The sequence below is a fragment of the Eubalaena glacialis genome, chromosome 1 (genome assembly GCF_028564815.1).
Source record: "Eubalaena glacialis isolate mEubGla1 chromosome 1, mEubGla1.1.hap2.+ XY, whole genome shotgun sequence".
NCBI classification, from domain to species: domain Eukaryota; kingdom Metazoa; phylum Chordata; class Mammalia; order Artiodactyla; family Balaenidae; genus Eubalaena; species Eubalaena glacialis.
This window is the reverse complement of record NC_083716.1, coordinates 90,428,162-90,446,597: the sequence shown is the minus strand read 5'-3', so window position 1 is coordinate 90,446,597 and position 18,436 is coordinate 90,428,162. Positions and strand designations below refer to the sequence as shown.

The 18,436-nt window shown below is 53.9% G+C and overlaps 1 protein-coding gene across 1 annotated transcript in view; it reads right to left on the bottom strand.

The window, feature by feature from the left end:
• The window catches only part of PGBD5 (piggyBac transposable element derived 5), an 86,065-nt gene that overhangs the window by 17,252 nt on the left and 50,377 nt on the right, over positions 1–18,436 (bottom strand). Inside the window, exons 2-3 of the mRNA XM_061198762.1 lie at positions 15,977–16,404; positions 10,255–10,389 (exon numbers count right to left, since the gene is read on the bottom strand). Of these exons, the coding sequence (XP_061054745.1) occupies positions 10,255–10,389; positions 15,977–16,404 (563 nt within the window). The remainder of the gene's footprint in view (positions 1–10,254; positions 10,390–15,976; positions 16,405–18,436) is intronic.

Genomic DNA, 18,436 nt, shown 5'->3' with positions numbered 1-18,436 from the left:
AAGAGGTGGGACCTAGTTCATCACCACCTCCCCCAAAAGAACACTGGTGACAGCTGCCATCACGGATGGACTCAAGGGTCATGAAGATGCACCAGCTGACGCTTCCACTAAGCTGTCCCTGGGCTTTGCTGGTCTTGACCACTGGCCCTACTTCTCTTGCAGAACAGAAGAGAATCGGGCTTTTCCACGGCTGGTGGAGGGCATACCTGGGGACGGGGAAGTCACTCATCAGGGACTACGGAGCACAGAGCAGGTGTAGGCTGTAATCCCAGCAGTGGGGCAACAGCACAAGAGTGCAGGGGCCGCACTCATGGAAACCACGCGGAACAGGCACATGGAGATGGGTGGGGTTGTCACCCGTGCAGGGGGACGGCCATGCGTGAGAGCCATCAAGTTTAAAGGATGCTCACTCATCTCGAGAGGAATGGAGTCTGCCACCAGGAGACGATGAGAGCGGAAGCCCTGGATTCGATGGGCAAGGGCTCTGCCATTTACTGGCTTGTGTGATTTGGGGCAAGTTATTTAATTGCTCTGAGCCTTGATTTCCTCATTTGTAAGGATAGTACTACTCTCTGTACCTCTCAAGGCCACTGTCTTTACGTGCAAGTCGTGTACACAGAAGTGATTTTTTTTTTTTATGGCAAAGCTCCATATCTGTGCTGTAGCCTCTAGATACATGGGGCTGTTTTAATTTAAATTAGCTGAAATTAAGTACAATGAAAAATTCAATTCCTCAGTCACACTGGTCAGGTACTCAGCAGTCACATGTGGCTAGTGGCTGCCGTGGTGGAGCCCATGGATACAGGACGTTCCATCCTCACAGAAAGTTCCACTGGACGTGCTGCCTTACGCCATCCTTGGCTCACCAGCCTGGTTTTCCAGCAAAGTCTCCATGCCATCACCTTGTGGATGGTTTTCACTACCAGTGTTTTCTCAGGTCACCTCTCACCACGACCATGGCCAGGAAGGGCTTGTGCACTGAGACTGTTCTCTACCCCGTCTTCTCCAGCACCTTCAGTACTACAGGCCCTTACAAGAACGTTGCTTTGTTTTATCCCAAAGCTCAAATAATCGGTGAGTCTGTCTTTCAAAATGACGGATTGCGGAGGAAACTCTAATTCGAAAAGATACATGCACCCCAATGTTCAGAGCAGCTCTATCTACAACAGCCGAGACATGGGAACAACCTAAATGTCCACCGACAGATGAATGGATAAAGAAGATGTTTGTACATATATACAATGGAATACTACTCGGGGACTTCCCTGGTGGCGCAGTGGTTAAGAATCCGCCTGCCAATGCAGGAGACACGGGTTCGAGCCCTGGTCCGGGAAGATCCCACATGCTGCGGAACAACTAAGCCCATGCACCACAACTACTGAACCTGCGCTCTAGAGCCCACGAGCCACAACTACTGAATCTGCGAGCCACAACTACTGAAGCCCACGTGCCTAGAGCCCATGCTCCGCAACAAGAGAAGCCACAGCAATGAGAAGCCCGTGCACCGCAATGAAGAGCAGCCCCCACTCGCCGCAACTAGAGAAAGCCCGCGCACAGCAACGAAGACCCAACGCAGCCAAAAAAAAAAAAAATCAATTAATTAAAAAAAAATAGAACGCTTTCTTAAAAAAGAAAAAAAAGAAATACTACTCAGCCATAAAGAAGAATGAAATAATGCCATTTGAAGCAACATGGATGGACATAGAGATGATCATACTAAGTGAAGTAAGTCAGACAGAGAAAGACAAATATCATATGATGTTGCTTATATATGGAATCTAAAAAAATGATACAAATGAACTTATTTACAAAATAGAAACAGACTCACAGACATAGAAAACAAACTTACGGTTACCAAGGGGGAAAGAGGGGGAGGGATAAATTAGGAGTTTAGGATTAACATATACACACTACTGTATATAAAATAGGTAAACAACAGGGACCAACTGTATATAGCACAGGGAACTATAGTCAACATCTTGTAATAAACCATAATAGAAAAGAATATGAAAAAGAATAGATATATAACGGAATCACTTTTCTGTGCTAACACAACGTTGAAAATCAACTATACTTCAATAAAACAACAACAATGGAGTGGAGGAGAAGGTGGGCTCTGCACCCCTCACGTGAGTGTAGTTCCCTGGGGAGAGGGCCAGGGTTTAATCTGATCCAGTTAGCGCCTGATGCACCTACATGGCACTTACATTCTTTATTGTCTCTCTTTCCCTATATGGTAAGGAGGGCTGGGCAAACTAAACCATTCCACAGAATGAGGAAGGGATTAGTGCTCAGCCGCTTGCTCAAGGACACTCAGGTCTGTGACAGATGTCCTGTGCCCCAGCCAATTCCATCCTGGAACATAGCCACATTCAACCTGGACAGGACTGAAGCTAGCATCCCGGCCACTGCACAATTAAACAGATCGGTATATGCGCTGCCCAGTTTTTGATTCCACAAGCAAAATTCACTCTTGTTAATTAATTCCATTCTGAGCCCCATTTTTCAAGCTAATCCAGTTAGTTTTAGGTCAGGAGCAATTCACTAGTACACACAAAAAATTAAAAGTCAAATAAGAAAAACAAAAAAAAACTTCAGTGCAAATTCCTCAAGTTCTTTCAACATAAAAAGCATGTCTCAAAATAAGGGAGATGAGTGACAATTTGAGGCTAGAACATCAATCACACAACAATCAAGTTGGGTAAGAAACAGAGACTTGGTTTTTGTCTAAAGGGAGAAAAGTTATCTCCCTGGGGAGAGATCATACCTTAGTGGTCCAGAGGGTGGGCTCCGGGGTCGGGAAGGCTGGGTTTAATAATCCCAGTTGTGTCCCTTTAGGCTGAGACTTTGGACGAGGCAGCGAATCTCTCTGGGCTTTGGCTTCCTCACCGTGAAACAGGGGCAGGAGCACCCCTACCTCCGAAGATGGTCGTGAAGAGAAAATGAGCGATGCACGCAGAGTGCTTAGTTGTGGAGCCTGGCCTGCGGCAAGCGCTCCATGGATGCAAATGGTCCTTTTCTGAACTGCAGAAGCAGCTCATAATCCACGGATTAGACTGAAGGGAGGAAAAGGCTCCCAGAGCAGCTGGGCCAGCCACACCAAGTGTGCGGCCCCTCACAGATGCTCCCAGGGTCCCCTGGACACACCCGGTGATGTACACGGGGTCAGGCGGCAGGGTCCCCTGGCCTGGGGGCTCCATTTGACTTCCGGCTTCTGAAGCCCAGTGTCTCTGGTGTAGGTGCACGCGCTGAGCGAGAGGACCATGCTCGCCATTTAGAACGGCTCTGCCCCTGCTCGGCACCCAGCACTCAACCCTCTAGAGACTGTCCAGTTGTCCTCTGCAGGCGGAGCACCGGCCCTTCATTAAAGCCCCGCACGGGTCTCCCAGGCCTCTGCTCTGTGCCCCCCTCTGCCCGGTGCCCTCCCAGCCGCCACCTCCCTCTCGGGGACCCTAGGTCTCACATTGCAGAGGCAGGCGGCCTAGTTCAACACATTCAAATGGGAGAATTCGGCGCTTTTGACCATACCAGCTTTTTTTTTTTTTTTTTTTTAGTAGTAGACTCTTTTCTTTCTTCCCCAAAGAGTCTCAGGGCTCCACATAACCACCGTAGGTCAACACAGCATTAACTAAACTGTGGGCCAGTTTTCCCCACTTTGTTCGCAATCTTTCTGACATTGTAGAGACAGAACAACAGTCCCTACAGAGACAGTTTCCTTCTGTGCCCATGGAAGGGTCACAAGGCTTCCAAGATGAGTGACCTCAGTGTCGCAGACTAAGAATCCCCAGCCGCCCGGTGACACGGCTTCCGCTGAAACTGGACAGGTCCTCTTCTGTACAAACCCCTCCTTGCACCCCTCAGCTCACTGGGAGCCACGGACGAGGGCACAGGCGGGGACCTCAGCTCGCAGGCGGCACGGGCCGGAGGACCTGCTGGGGTCGGGGCAGCTCTCGGCAGGCCTGTGACACACCAAGAACATTCTCTCCAGTGCACCACACGCCTCTGATCTGGAAACGGCAGTGGTTCTGCAAAAAGAAGGCATCAGCCGTGGTCTCAGAGCACAGAGCTTTGTACCCAAGGAGGAAGTGCGTCTTGGGATGGTCAGAGCCTCACGTCACCAGTGATTCCCCCACCTGCTTGTTCCACGGCTGTCAAAACCTGGGGTCACAAAGCCTAAAGATCCTCCAGGGGACCCGTGGCAAGTACTCCAGGGTGTGGGCGCCTCCGTCAGCCCTGAGGATTCTCCACTGTGGACAGAAACGCCGTGGATCACCTGATTCTCCTGAAACGGACACTTCAAAGGCGAGTCACAGGAACACTCTGATGGGTGTCAAAGACGCCCGCCCATGTTTGGAAGAAGATACTGCATGGGCATGCACTGGCCCCCAGCCGGGTCACTGGGTGTCTCCTCCTCCCTCCCTGAAGGGGTCCTGGGAGCCGAGACCGCGGAGAAGGGGGCCGGCCAGCCCTGCGGCTCACATTCCTGCCTCCACCTATCATCGCCTTGAGATCTGGGGTAAGTGACTCAATCTCTTCGGTTTTCCCGGGTGTAAAGTAAGGACAGCAGGACACTTGGCAAGGTTGCATCCTGCTCGGTGGCCATGCTCAGGGCTGGCCTGTGGCGAGTGACACTGCCTCCCGCCTGTCAACTTCAATCTCTGCACTCATGGTCCACCTTCCCCGCTGGGGCACCCGGGAGCCTTTCTTAGCCCCAAAGGCGCCATCCTACAGCCTCACAACATTCCACACACCCCTCACATACAGGTCACACTGTACTTAGGAATATTTTTTTAGTGAAGTGTAGTTGATTTACAATGTTGTGTTAATTTCTGCTGGACAGCACAGTGACTCAGTTATACACATATAGACATTCTTTTTCATATTCTTTTCCATTATGGTTTATCACAGGATACTGAATACAGTTCCCTGTGCTGTACAGTAGGACCTTGTTGTTTACCCACTCTATATGTAACAGTTTGCACCTGCTAACCCCAAACTCCCACTCCATCCCTCCCCCATCCCCCTCCCCCTTGGCAACCACAAGTCTGTTCCCTATGTCTGTGAGTCTGTTTCTGTTTCGTAGATAAGGTCAGTTGTGTCATACTTTAGATTCCATACTTTAGATAGAAGTGATGTCATACGGTATTTGTCTTTCTCTGTCTGACTTGCTTTGCTTAGTATGATCATCTCTAGGTCCATCCATGTTGCTGCAAATGGCATTATTTCACTCTTTTTTATGGCTGAGTAGTATTCCATTGTATCTATTACTCATGAATATTTTTCATACTTCCATCTCTCCTGTGAGAGAGGCCATGAGGGCTCCATTCACTTCTGGGTCTTCAGTGCTGCGCACAACGCTAATCCCATAAAGTGTGGTTAGAAAACAACCTGCACTTAGGTTTTCCTTTGTAGACGTCTTGTTTTCCCATCTATTTTGTAAACTCCTTGATAATAGGGATGTCTCTGACTTCAGAAGAAAAAAAAAAAAAAAAAGCTGGCAAGCCCCTTAGGCTCTAGAGAGGGAAGGCTGAAGAAGCCGTGGTCCCTGCCCTCTAGGAACCCAGGGAGCCTCAGACACAAACAGGCTGTGTGAGTTAGGTGGTAGCGGAAATCCCTCTGCAATGGAACCAACGGGATGGAGACAGAGATACAGAGAGAGTTCTATTCATCTATCCATCTAGCAAGAGATAGAGATATTTATTTCAAGAAATTGATTGTGTGATTATGGAGGTTTGTTAAGTCCAAAATCTGCAGGACAGCCTGGCAGGCTGGAGACCCAGGGTAGAGCTGCAGTTCATATCCAAAGGCCGTCTGCTGGCAGAATTGCCTCTCCTTTCAGTGAGGTCAGGCTTTTTCTATTTAAGCCTTCAGCTGATTGGATGAGGCCCACCCACACGAGGGAGGGCAATCTGCTTTACTCCAAGTCCACTGATCTAAATGTTAATGTCATCTAAAAATACCTCCACTGGGACATCCAGAATAGTGTTTGACCAAATATCTGGGTACTGTGGCCCAGCCAAATTGGCATGAAATTACCCATCACACCCTCTGAGCCCTGCTAACGTCAGAGGGTAAAGCCAGAAAGGCTGGGTCAGAAAAGAGGTGAAGCAGACCGGGCACTCACGGGCACTCACGGGCACCCTGCAACCGCCCCCTTCAACCCCCACCACCACCAGAGCCATCTGACAACAGACTGCCCGAGAACACTACACGTGACTGCAAGCACCTCTCCTGCACAGAGCACAGACGGCCTGCGCTGGGACCAAGAGCTGAGCACATACACTGTTCCGGCCACTCACCTGCCCGTAACTAGGAGTCCCAAAGGCACAGCAGGTAGAGCAGCCTGACCAGGGGGAGTGTGACCAGAGCTGAACATTCAACCAGACCAGGGTGCCAGGTGACCCCGCCTCCGAGCTCCAGAAGCATCCACGGTGTATCCGGAGGATGCCTTTGCTTGGGGGGAATTCACTCTTTTCTGTGTGATCGTGTATCATCCCGCAGCTAAGAGAGATGCTCTCAGCTGTTTGGGATGATGAAAAAGTTCTGGAAATGGATAGTGATGATGGTTGCACAACACTGTGATGTATTTAATGCCACTTAAAGGTAAATTTCACGTTACGTACATTTCACCACAATAAAAAAAAAAAAAAAAGATACGCTCCTTCAGGATAGGCCCACAAGACACAATACAAATTTCATCCCTCACCGCTCCTCGTGTGACAGTTTGCCAGATTACCTCAGACTCGTGGCCCCAGTCCTACAGGCAGCAGTCTCCTTCCCAGGGCAGCGTGGGTGGCCTCATTTGGTTGTTCCCCGGCCCTGAGCACTGCAGGCTGGCATCGTCACATGCTGATTTGGTGTTCAGCGTTCGGTGCAGGGGGAGACACCAAGGTAGACACCTTGGATCCGAGGGCTTTTGTGGTGAGTAGGCCTGCAGGGCAGCTCTACAAACGCCAAATGGGGGACCGGCCCCACCACGATCCAGGCCTCTCATACGAGATTCTGGAAGGAGGGCTGGAGGAGAGAGCTGAGGACAGACGAGGCAGTGCCACGTCATCACGCGGGACAGCGTCTCCACGCGGGTGTGACTCTCTCTGCAGTGACGGCACCTCCTCTGATGGCTTCTTCCTCCTGGAAACATTCTACTCCCTTCCTCTTGCACTCCCAGAAGTGAAACACATCAACTCCTTAATTTTCAGGGCGACACGGTTCACCTCTTCTCCCACACACCTCCCTACCGTCCCCTCACGGGTTAGATCACCCAGGACTCTTAACCACTTTCATCTGATTCTGAGATTCCCCTTCAGATGCATCCAAGAGCAGTGAACCTATAAAAGTACTGAAAATACCGGGGTTCCTCTGGACACCCTCCCCGTTAGCAGCATTGTCTGTCGAACTGTGGGCTTTCCCTCCTCGCTCAGGCGCCCTGAGGGGAAGCATTCACCGCTTCTGAGGCTTGGAGCTCCTGGTCAGCTCTCACAATGGCCTCTACTGGGACCACTTGAGAAACCACTACCCAATCTGGAATGTTTATTCCTCACTTAAGCCTTGATCTAGAATCTTCCGAGCGGAGCTAATCCCCCATGCGGCCCTACCTCAGAAGCATGCAGTCCAGTCAGCAAACCTTAGTCTTGGCCGAATGACACTATAAAGCCGAAGCCAGGCCTTGGGTCTCTCCTGGAATCCACTGTCCCTTCCGGGTATCAGCTGTGCCCATGACAGGGTAACGGGAAGAAGGTTACCTGGTCAGCTTTGCAGACCCTCACTGGCGGGCCCCGGGGCAATTCTGTTACCGTGTCACACACAACAGCAAAGCCTCCGTGGCCCGCGATCACTTTTATGAGTTCATGGTTTCAGGACTCAGCGATCCAGCCGGGACATCTGCTCATGGTCAGGGCGGAGAGGCCAGAGGAGAACCGTGCACACGCCCTTTCCGACCCCTTCATGCGCCACGTCGGCCGGCCTCCCATCGGCCAGCCTCAGACCTGCTACCAGCGGGAGGACAGCAGGGGGTGAAGGGCCACTTGGGCAGCAGGATGGCCACAGCCTCTTTAGGCTCAGCAACCGGGATTCTCCAGTGGAAAGTTACTTAGAAGAAGAATTTATTTGACAAACTAAAATGAAGAAAATGGGCTTGTGTACACCATCCCACAGGTGACGTTAAAAAAGAGAAGAATCACAGAACCTTGCAGTAGAAGGGGCCTCACTGATTAAGGCCCCCCCATCCTTTCACTCTACAGATAAGGACACTAAGATCCAGGACAGTTTGGGAGCCGGCTTAGTTCACACAGGAAGTAGCAGAGCTGGGCTTGTAGCTGGTCCTCAGGACTGAGGAGGGGGTCCCTGAACATTAGCAGCACTGACCCACCTCATCTGGGAAACGGGTGTGCGTACCACTGCCCCTTGTACCTCGCGGCTGGTGTGAGAACAGAGGAGATGCAGGTGTGAAAGCTCGGGGGTGGGAGGCTCCCCCTGCCCCTCGCCCCATGGCTGGATCTGCCTGGGCCGCTGCCTAACCAGGATTAGGGTCTGGGGGACCAAGACAAGGGCCAGGATGCTAAAGAGACAACCGTCCCCAGGCTGCGTGGGTCCTTCTCAGACGGAGGTGTCCCTCCCTGTTTTGCTGCCACCACAAACACCTTCATCTCGACCAGCGAACTGGGGAGGCCACGAAAGTCCTCGCTTCACCTGCCACGGGACAGCCTGCAGCCAAGGGTAGGTACCCCTTCAGCACCTGCGTGCACGGGGCTTCCAGTCGCCCCGGCCTCGGCAGAGGCCAGACTGCTTGGGACCGGGAGCTGCCAGCTTCAATCCTGACTTCTCAGTTCAAACCCTCAAGCTGCACAAAGCTTCCTAGGATCAGAGAGTTTTAGAAATAAAAGGAAACTTCAAGGTACCAATCCGAACCTTTTATCTGACAGATGGGGATCTTATAGGTTTCACAAAAACTAGGAGGAACCTGCACAGAGAGACAGAGAGAGAGAGAGAGAGAGGGGGGGGGGCTTTGCAGGTAATGGTCGTGACTCCTCGCTACTCGTCAAGTTTACAGTAAAAAGGAAGGGGTGCCAGATGCACACAGAACCCACATGCGAACATTCCTTCAAAAGCCACACAGGCAGACCCCTGGGAAGGCAGCGCCATGACTTCATACCCCGGTGACCCCTGGGAAGGCAGAGCCATGACTGCATACCCCCGTGCCTGGCCCGATGCTGCAGGCCACAGCACGCAGCAGTAAGTATTTATTCAAAGAATGACTGAATGTCATATATATACAGTGAAACGGACTCCCCTGTCCCCAGGGCAGTGTCACTGCAAAAGGTACTATAGCGATGGCAGGGGTTGTGTGGGGAGGGAGGGCCCAGGCTGTACGTCCGGAGTGTTTCCCGCTCTGGGGCGGGTCTGTCTAGCAACAGCCTGAAGCCTGTGCGTGAGCCCATCTGGAGAGCCCGGGCCCAGCCCAACCTGAAGCCCCCCGGCCCGCGGGGCAGGGCGGGCTGCTGCTTGGGGCACACGCACCTTCCTTGCCGTGGCTCGAGCACATGCGGCGCGGAGATGCTCAGCTGAACCTTCCTACGAATCCTTCCCTGGCTCGGGGGCGGGAGGAGGTGTGCAAACCCCCTGCGCCTTGGGCCTGGGGCTGCAGCCGGGCAGGGCAGAGGGGGCCGCCGAGTGGCCTGAGCGGCACGGCGGGAGGAACCAGCCCAGCCGGGGTCCGCTTCGCCAGCCCCCCCTCTTCCTTCCACGCACTCCGCACCCTGCCGCTCCGGCAGCTCCGCGTCTGACACTGTTCCTGCAGCAGAGCCCGGCCACCTCTTCAGGGCACAGCCAGGGAGCAGGCGGCAAGGCTGGCTCAGAGGGCCGAGCTCCTGATGCCGTTGCAGGCCTCTGAAGAAGGTGTCCTTAGGACAGAGACCCGGCGGGGTCTGGGGGCTCTTTCTGGGGCGTCACACGGCGCACCCTCGAGAGCCATGGCAGCGACCTCTGTGCCCGCCATTCTGGTGAAGCCTCTGGCTGACACTGTAAGGGCCTGAGCCCTGATCGGTGTTTACGGCTGTTGTTGAACCCCAGGGGCCGGAGCGGGCAGGAAGAACGTGCAGCGGACAGCGCCAGCTAGCCCCGTGCCCCAGCGAGGAAGAGAGCGGCGCAGCCCAGCCTAAGCTGCAGCATCTAGTGAGGCGCAGTGAAAAGGGTAAGTGGGCAAGTTCACCGGTTACCAAATCCTCCCTCGGCCTCCAGGGCCGGCCCAGGGCTCACCTGGATGATGAAGCCGGTGGAAGAGCACTGTCGGACCCAGAGGCTGAATTTCCGCTTTTTCCTCTTCCGCAGCTCCCGCTCCGTGCACGTGGCAATGAACACAGGATCCTCATCAATCAGGGGTTCATGTAGCACCTGCCGGGAAAGAAAAAACAGAGATTCTCATGGAAGGCAGCGTGAGCTCAGGGGGGGTCTTCAGGTCTGGGCTCAAATCTAGCCTCTGCCTTTGACCAGCTGTGTGACCTTGGCTAAGTTACTTTACCTCTCTGATCCTGAGTCCCCTTGAGTCTCCTTGAGTCTCCTCATTTGTCTATACCAGTGTTTGGGGGAGGATTAAGTGAGAAACTGGCACTTAGCAGGTATTTAGTAAATGGAAATCATCATGACAGTTATTATTATTGGCCTAAGGTCCTCAGACCAAACTCTCACTTGGGAGAGGGACCTCCAGCAGCGGTCCTGACTTCCAGCTGGACATACCCGGTAGAGGCACCCACTTCCTTTCAAGGAAGACCTTTCCACTGATGGATGCTCCAACCGTTCACTGACGCAAAGGTGACCTACATCTAACCTAAACCTACTGACCCAACTTCACACGATTCTTTAGGTTCTTTAGGTTTTCCGGACAGCTCTCATGCTGGCCCATGACCTTCTTTTTCCCAGGCTAAACATTCTCTTTTTAAAAACTCTTCCTGAAATGACCCAGTTCCCTCATTGCCACGACCCAGCCTCTGGCTCTCCTCTGGGTCATCACGTCCTTTCTGACGTGGGACTCCCCAGGCAATTTGTAACTTACTTCACCTATTTCCACTTCTCGATGGCACGGTGACAGGACTTTTTCAATGACAAGACAATAAAGTAAAAAGAAATGGCATAAAAACAGGTTCCAGGGGTGCCCCAAGTTTTGTTCCTTCAAGCTAAAGCTTTTGGGGGGACTTCTGGGTAAATTTTAGGAACCTGCTACACTTCCCTTCCAATCCAATTTCAAGCTTCCTTAAGGATTGGTACGTACGTGTGTGGTTCACTGAAATGAAGAATGCTGGAAATACTATGATTCCAAGAACTCTTCACAAAACTCCAGATCAGGGGCTGGCCCACTGCCCGCTGTAAATCAAGTTTTCCCAGAACCCGCCGTGCCCCTCACTGATGTGCTGTCAGTGGCTGCTTTTGGGCTACAAGGTCCCAACACAGACCACACGGCCCCCAAAGTCTAATACCTGGCCACTGACAGAAAAAGTGTGCCAATGTCTGCTCTCCATCAGGGCCTTTCAACTTGAATGAACAAACTAGTCACCTGGGAATCTTATGAAATGTGGGTTCTGTTTCGGAAAGCTTGGGGCAGGGCCTGAGTTTCTGCACTCCCAGCGAGCTCCCAGGTGATGTCAGAATGTGGCCTGACGAGGGCAGAACAGGGGATAGCACTGACCAAGTGTGAGATGGACAGTGGCCTTCCGCTCTCCTATTCATGTTACCTCGAATTCCACTTAAGAAATAACTGCCCTGCAGTGTTGGGTCTTAGGTGTGCATACCAGCGCCTTCAGTGTTCTGTTGTTGGAAGCGGGGGGCATTAAGCCCGGCCTCCCCTGCCTTGAGCTCACGAAGGGGAGGCTGGAGAAGCTGACCTCACGCCCGGCTCCGTGCGGCTCTTCAAACCTTCAAAGCCCATCTGGAACCACTGCAGCAGGATGGCCACGTCCCACACACGGAGGGGCGGGCGGGTGGAGCCGGGAGTGAGGAAGATGCGGCCCTCTCTCTGCTCTCCAGAAGGCCAACGTCCTCTACTCCACCTGCACCTATCACAGAATCCCGTTCAAGTTTCTATTTAATCACATGCTTCACCAGCGCAAAAGAGCCAGCAGGAACGCCTGGCCTTCCATGGCTTCTCCTCTTTTCCACCCTCATTACAGGCATGTGGAACGGGTCACAGCTGAGCGCAGCATGGGGTAGGGCGCTCTCCAGAGCTCCGAAAACTGCCCCCTCCTCTGCCAGGCTGTCGTCGTCTAGCACTGCTGTCACCCAGCTGTGTGTCCTGAGCCCCTGCCGGGTATGACGAGCTCAGGCTGGGGGGGCAGTGGTTATGTAGGGGAGACACGGCGGCCATGTATTGACTTCCGCAATCCCTCCCCCAATCCTCCTTTAACTAATCTGCCCCCGGGCTTCAGGAGATGCAGCATCTCCCCATTTAGTAGCTGTGTATAAACACTCGTGCGTGGGCACACCTCGCTGCTGGGGTTACTGGTAGAGTCTGGAGACTCTGTAAACTCATCCCAAAGGGTCACATTTGCTGGAATAAAAAGGCGCCAGAGACTGCAGGGCTGAGGGTGCCGTGTGCCGAGGTGCGGTGTGTGCATGGCGGCGATGCAGAGCCGTTCCCCGGAGCCTGGAGCCGAGTCTGCTGGGGGATGGAACGGGGACTGTTGCCACTGGTCTCAACAAGCAGAGTGAAGACCGGTCAATGGAGCCCTGAGGCCTCGGGGTGGAGGACTGCACCTTGAAAACGCACCTTCTCCTTGAATGGAATGTTCCAGAGCCAACAGGGATTTCAGAGAAGGAGAAGCTGGAAAGCCGGGAAACCTTGAGGATTTCCTTTATTTTACTTAACAAAGACGTATATGACCCTGATGTTTCTACGTGTAAGAACGAGGCAGCCTCTGCGGCAGCAAGGCAGAGAGGCTAAGGGCGTGCGCGTGTGTGCCCAGAGCCGCCCCTCGACGGCCCGTGTTGGTGGGACCGCCAGCCCACAGGAAGGCCCGAGCCTGCTCCAATCCACGCTGCACTTTCTGGTCTCACCTCCTCTGGCTGACCCTCCTCACGCAGAGCTGGCTCAGTGGGGCCCAGAGTCAGGAGGAAGAGGAAATTCCAGGTGATCACCAGCCCACTGGAAAGCCAATCCCAGGGACTCTTCCCCTCTGCCTCGCGTTCCTGTCTGGTGGGTGGGCTCTACCGGGTACTGTTTGCCCCCCAGACCCCCTTTCCACCTTCCTACCCTGCGCTGTGTCCTGGCGGCCAACCTCTTATAAACTGCACGCCCCAGGGCCCTGCCCCCAGCGCCTGGCCACGAGGGAGGGATGAACAAGAGATGGGAGCCCTGCCTGCCTGCCTGCCCGCGCCGTCGGGCTGCAGCCGTCACTGCCCCCGCTCCGCTCCTCGGCACAGGCTCACGGCGGCTTCCCGCTGTTGCCAGCCCAGGTGTTCGCCACCCTGGTGATGCCCCTAAACCCTGACTGTCCACAGTCCCAGCTTCCAATTCTCTGCAACTGCCCTTCTGGAACATAGCATTTGTTTCCTGCTGGGATCCTGACCAACATATAGAGCACGGGATGGAAAATGGTAGCAACGAGAGCACATAAGTTTGCAAATACAAAGGTAAAAATAAAAATTAAATACAAAGTAAAATTTAAAAAAGAAAAAGCAAAGCGGGGGGGGGGGGAAAGAAACCCCAACGTGAGCAGAGAGCCGAGAGCCCTTCCCCAGACTAAATCTCACGTCAGCCCCTCTTTTCTCAGTCTCATCAACTGGACGCAAAGAAAAGATGTGGGCGGCAAGAATAAAGTGACTGTCTCTCCAGGGTCTCCCCTCGTACCCATCTGAGCTGTACGACGCAGGAGGGCAGAGCTGCCACCCCAGACACCTGCCCCCCTCACGGCACCCATGTCTGGGGCTGGGAAGGGGTGAGCCCACACAGCTCAGAATTCGCTAGTGGGTGCTGCAGTGTGCCCACCGGCTAAACGGACCCTGGGGACACACACACAGGCATGGCAATCGCCCGGGACGCCGGTCTCAGGTGTCTGATGCGGCCGTTCCAGAAGGATCAGACCGCCCGGGGCCGGCACACGGCAGGCACACAACAAACATGGGTGCCATCATGGGTACAGCTCGTCTAGGGGCTGGAAGGACCCTGGACAGCCTTATCTTTAGGCTGTTAAATATCAATCATCCATGGAGCTGCTTGGTTGACTCTGGGAAGATGCTCAGTTTTAGCGAGCTCACAGCCCTCTCCAGCAGCTCTTCAAATGTTTGATGCCAAGGATGGCCAGAATATTGTTTTTTCCCCTTGCATCCCAGCCAATGTGTCTCTGGTCTGGCTCATTTTCAACCAAGCAAATATTCAGTGACACACACAAAAAAACCACGCCCAGCCCTGTACTTGGTCCTGCAGGGCCTGTTATAAGGCAGGGCATGTGTCCCCAAAGACCCCACCTCCTGGTAAGAAGGAAGGTGAGTGACAAGACAAAACGGCATTCGTTGCCCTGTAAATAGTCGGGGGATTCGGGAAGCCTGGAGTCACACGGGGTCCTGGAGATGGGAAACCTGCAAAGGCAGAGAGGAGGGAACACCTCCCAGGAGTCAGAAGGCGCATCAGACACCTGGAGACCCTCATGAGCCGGCACGTTCACAGGACAGCAGAGCAGAGACAGGAGAACCGTGCAGGGACCGCGGACCTGACACAGGACATTATCTTCCCCACGGAAACCCTGTGCTTTCCAGCTGTGCGGAGCAGGTGAGATAGGGAATTAGGAGAGGATCTCAAAGAGAACAGCGAAAAGAACTTGAGGCCCATGACGAAGGCCTTTAAGGAAAAGCACAAGGAAAAGTAGGTGGGTGGGTGGGTCTTTAAGTGTACAAATAAAAGAGAAGTAAGATTTTGTCTCCGTATGGAACAGGTCAAAGGGAACTGGGCTCACGTGGGCCACGTGAACCTCCTGATGTTTTCCTTAGAGAAATTTCTAGAAGGAGCCACCTCCTCAGTTTCCAGACCAGCAGAGCAACTTTGAGGACGATTCTGAAACTGTCTCACCACAGCCAAATGCGATTGCCCCAGCCAACCAGAAGGCCGGGGCTCGGGAGCCGAGAGCAAACACAGCCTCCATTTAGGAAGCGAGGAAGGTGAGAGGCCGTAACAGTCAGGGCCGGGGCTCTGTCACCTCCAGTCCAAAGGCGGCCGACTCTCCACGCGGGCCCGGGGACCCCAGCACCTGAGCCACTCCGACGGCCTGAGGACGGCTGCAACCCCAGGCCCGTTCCCTTCACCCCCTAGAAGGCCTCTCGCCTCCTTTCACCACCAGCAGATGAGCACGTACTCGGAGGATACGAGAAAATTAACATTACCCTGAGCAAACCATAGTTCAGAAAGAAAGTGTAATCAAAGGAGAGGGAGGGGCTTCCCTGGTGGCGCAGTGGTTGAGAGTCTGCCTGCCAATGCAGGGGACACGGGTTCGAGCCCTGGTCTGGGAAGATCCCACATGCCGCGGAGCAACTGGGCCCGTGAGCCACAACTACTGAGCCTGCGCGTCTGGACCCTGTGCTCTGCAACAAGAGAGGCTGCGATAGTGAGAGGCCCGCGCACCGCGATGAAGAGTGGCCCCCACTTGCCACAACTAGAGAAAGCCCTCGTGCAGAAACGAAGACCCAACACAGCCAAAAATAAATAAATAAATAAATAAATAAATTTATAAAAAAAAAAAAAAAAGAGAGGGAGGATGAGGGAAAAAGAGGAGGGAAACTGCATCTCGGAGCAAAACGCTGAATGGGGTTTGGAGCTGTTCCTCCATCACCTCCCTCTGATCGGATGGGGATGGATGGGCTGGTGGCCTGGGGGATGAGCAGGGACACCCCGGAAGTGACCTCGGGGTCAAGGCAGGTTGGGAGGATGCCAAGGTCACCACCCACCGTTTTCCCGACCCCCTGCCACCCCTGAAGGCCCGGCCCTGGCCGGCGGCCTCACCTGGGTTTGGGAAGGCCTGAAGGCGGAGTCGAAGCCATTCTGCAGGGAGTCCAGGAAGGGCTGGACCTTGTAGAGGCCGTGCGTGGTCTGGCTGGAGCGGAAGGCCACGACGTGGAAGTACTTGAGGATCTTCTCGAAGCGGGCCTGGCTCATGACCAGGGCGAGGCTGCGGTTGCTGTAGAAGCCGCCGCTCCAGATGCTGAGCACCGACTCGCAGTGGGAGGTGCTGGTGGAGATCACGTAGCCCAGGAACGCCTTCATCTCCGGCAGCGTCACGTCCACCCAGGCCCCGTCGCTCCCGAACCGCTCCTGGAACTTCTTGGCGTACAGGTTGGTCTGCACCACCATGTTCTTGAGGACGTTGTCAGGGACGAAGAGCTGGAAGAAGTCCACGGCACTGGCGCTGGGCGGCATCTTCCGGGTGGGACCTGGGCAGGCAGGCCAAGCGCCACTGCTACAGCCGCTGGGTCCCCTCGAGGCCTCCGCCCGAGCGCCACCTCCCCTCCCGACTCCCTCCCGGGAGGAGCCCGAACGCACCCCCCGAAGCCGTCCTGCCCTCCACCCCTCCCCAGACAGGACACGCCGCCCCGCGTTCCCCCTGCCCCGCTTCCCCACTGCGCCCTGCACACGGCCCCGCCTCACAGATCTGGCAGACCAGAAACACCATCGGAAGAGAAAGGCACACGGGGGAGGAGGGTGGAGGGCACCCGCCAGAGACACAGCGAGTTCTGAACAGAGGAGCTCGGCATGGCGCTCTGGCTCTCGTCTCCTTGTAAGTTCAGGTGACTTTGGAAATAAGAATGCTTTCACCACTCGGGGCCCGAAAGGTTCCATTCAAGTGAGATGGCAATCTATTAGGTACTGTCTAGGTGGTGACTCTACATTTATTAGTAAATAAATCTGAAGGGGCTTGTTTAGATAATTTCACCAATGCAATGAAAACCTCACAGTTTTTTACAAATGCAAGGACAGCCTTTTGAAACACACACACACACACACACACACACACACACACATCCTTAAAGAGACATGGCTTTCAACTCCATGTAAGCCAGGCTAACAGTACGTAGAGACCTGAAGGAGACAAGCTTTGCTTCTACTGCATCCTTATAGTGACTTCTAATAAAAGCTGTGCACATTCTTTGGAACCTTAAACTCACCCCCAGCCCACCCCCAACTTTCCTCTACGACTGATGTAGGCAGTCTCTGAAAAACAACTTTTCTACAGCAAAATTAAGACTGACAGTGTACATGAGGCATCCCAGGTCTTAAATGCAGATGGACAGATCTGGGAGGTGCAACCCTAAATTTACTGCTCACTAACTGCACGGCCTTGGATAGATTTCTTCATCTCTCCCGTTCATAAAATGGGCACAGTAACCGCTGCTTTGCCAGGCTGTCGTGTGGGGCAGGATGAACGGGGGATGCAGGGGATGCACCGAGCACAGTGCCTGGCCCTACGGAGGTACCTACAACTGGGTAACCTTTACTGAGACATTATCCAGAGAAATCCATTGACGGCGGGCTGAGGGCTTTAGAATGCTCTAACTGCCCTCATTTTACAGAAGAAGAAACCAAGGCCCAGAGGGCAAAGTGGCCACCATATTCTTTCACCCATCCTTTCTTGGAAGGGCTCCAGGCGGTCCTGGTGCCATGGGCACCGGCCCTGGCTGACCTGACAATGAGGCCAGCAAGACGGCTCCACGGCCGCCCTGACTGAAATCATTTTATTTCCGCAAACCTTGCAGCCTCTGGTGGGTGAAGCCATAAATTATTCAGGGGTAGCTTTCAAAAAGGAGGAAAACCAGCATTTTAATGGCTACATCATGCTGAGTAAGCAGAATGAAATTTTCTCTTCCAAAGGTTATGTTTAAAGTCATTTTGCCTCTCAGACCATTTCAAAACGAATTCACACAGCAAACTCGGGCCTGGCCAACCACTTAATGAAGAAACCGGGAAGTAGCTGATACCCTCTTATCTGTTTAATAATCAGGCCCCAGAGGTGGGCAGATCCCCAGCCGAGAAAAGACTCCCTCCCTTCTGATTCATGTATCAAGAGCTTTTCTGGGTATTAACCCGTGTGATCCTCATGACCTGTGAAGCAACGTCCCAGCCTGCAGGTGAGGAAATAGGAGCTCAGAAGCGCAAGGACACAGCCCAAGGTCGCCCACCTCTAAGTGCCTTAGAGCGGGGTGACCTTCGTCCCACCGGGCCTAGGTCCAGTCACCCTGCTGCAGCTGTGAACGGCGCCCCTGCCGCCCTCCCGAGTGTCCCCTCCGACCACAAGGGCCGTGGCTGTCTGCAACAGCAAGCACACAACTCAAGCCAGGTGTGTGGTCCTCACGACCACACAGCATCCCTCCGCCTCCGAGGTGGGCAAAGGAGGGTCACAGAGCACAGCCAGGAGCAACTCTGGAGGGAGAGGAGACCCCACGCTGCCAAAAACGTAAAGGCAGCATG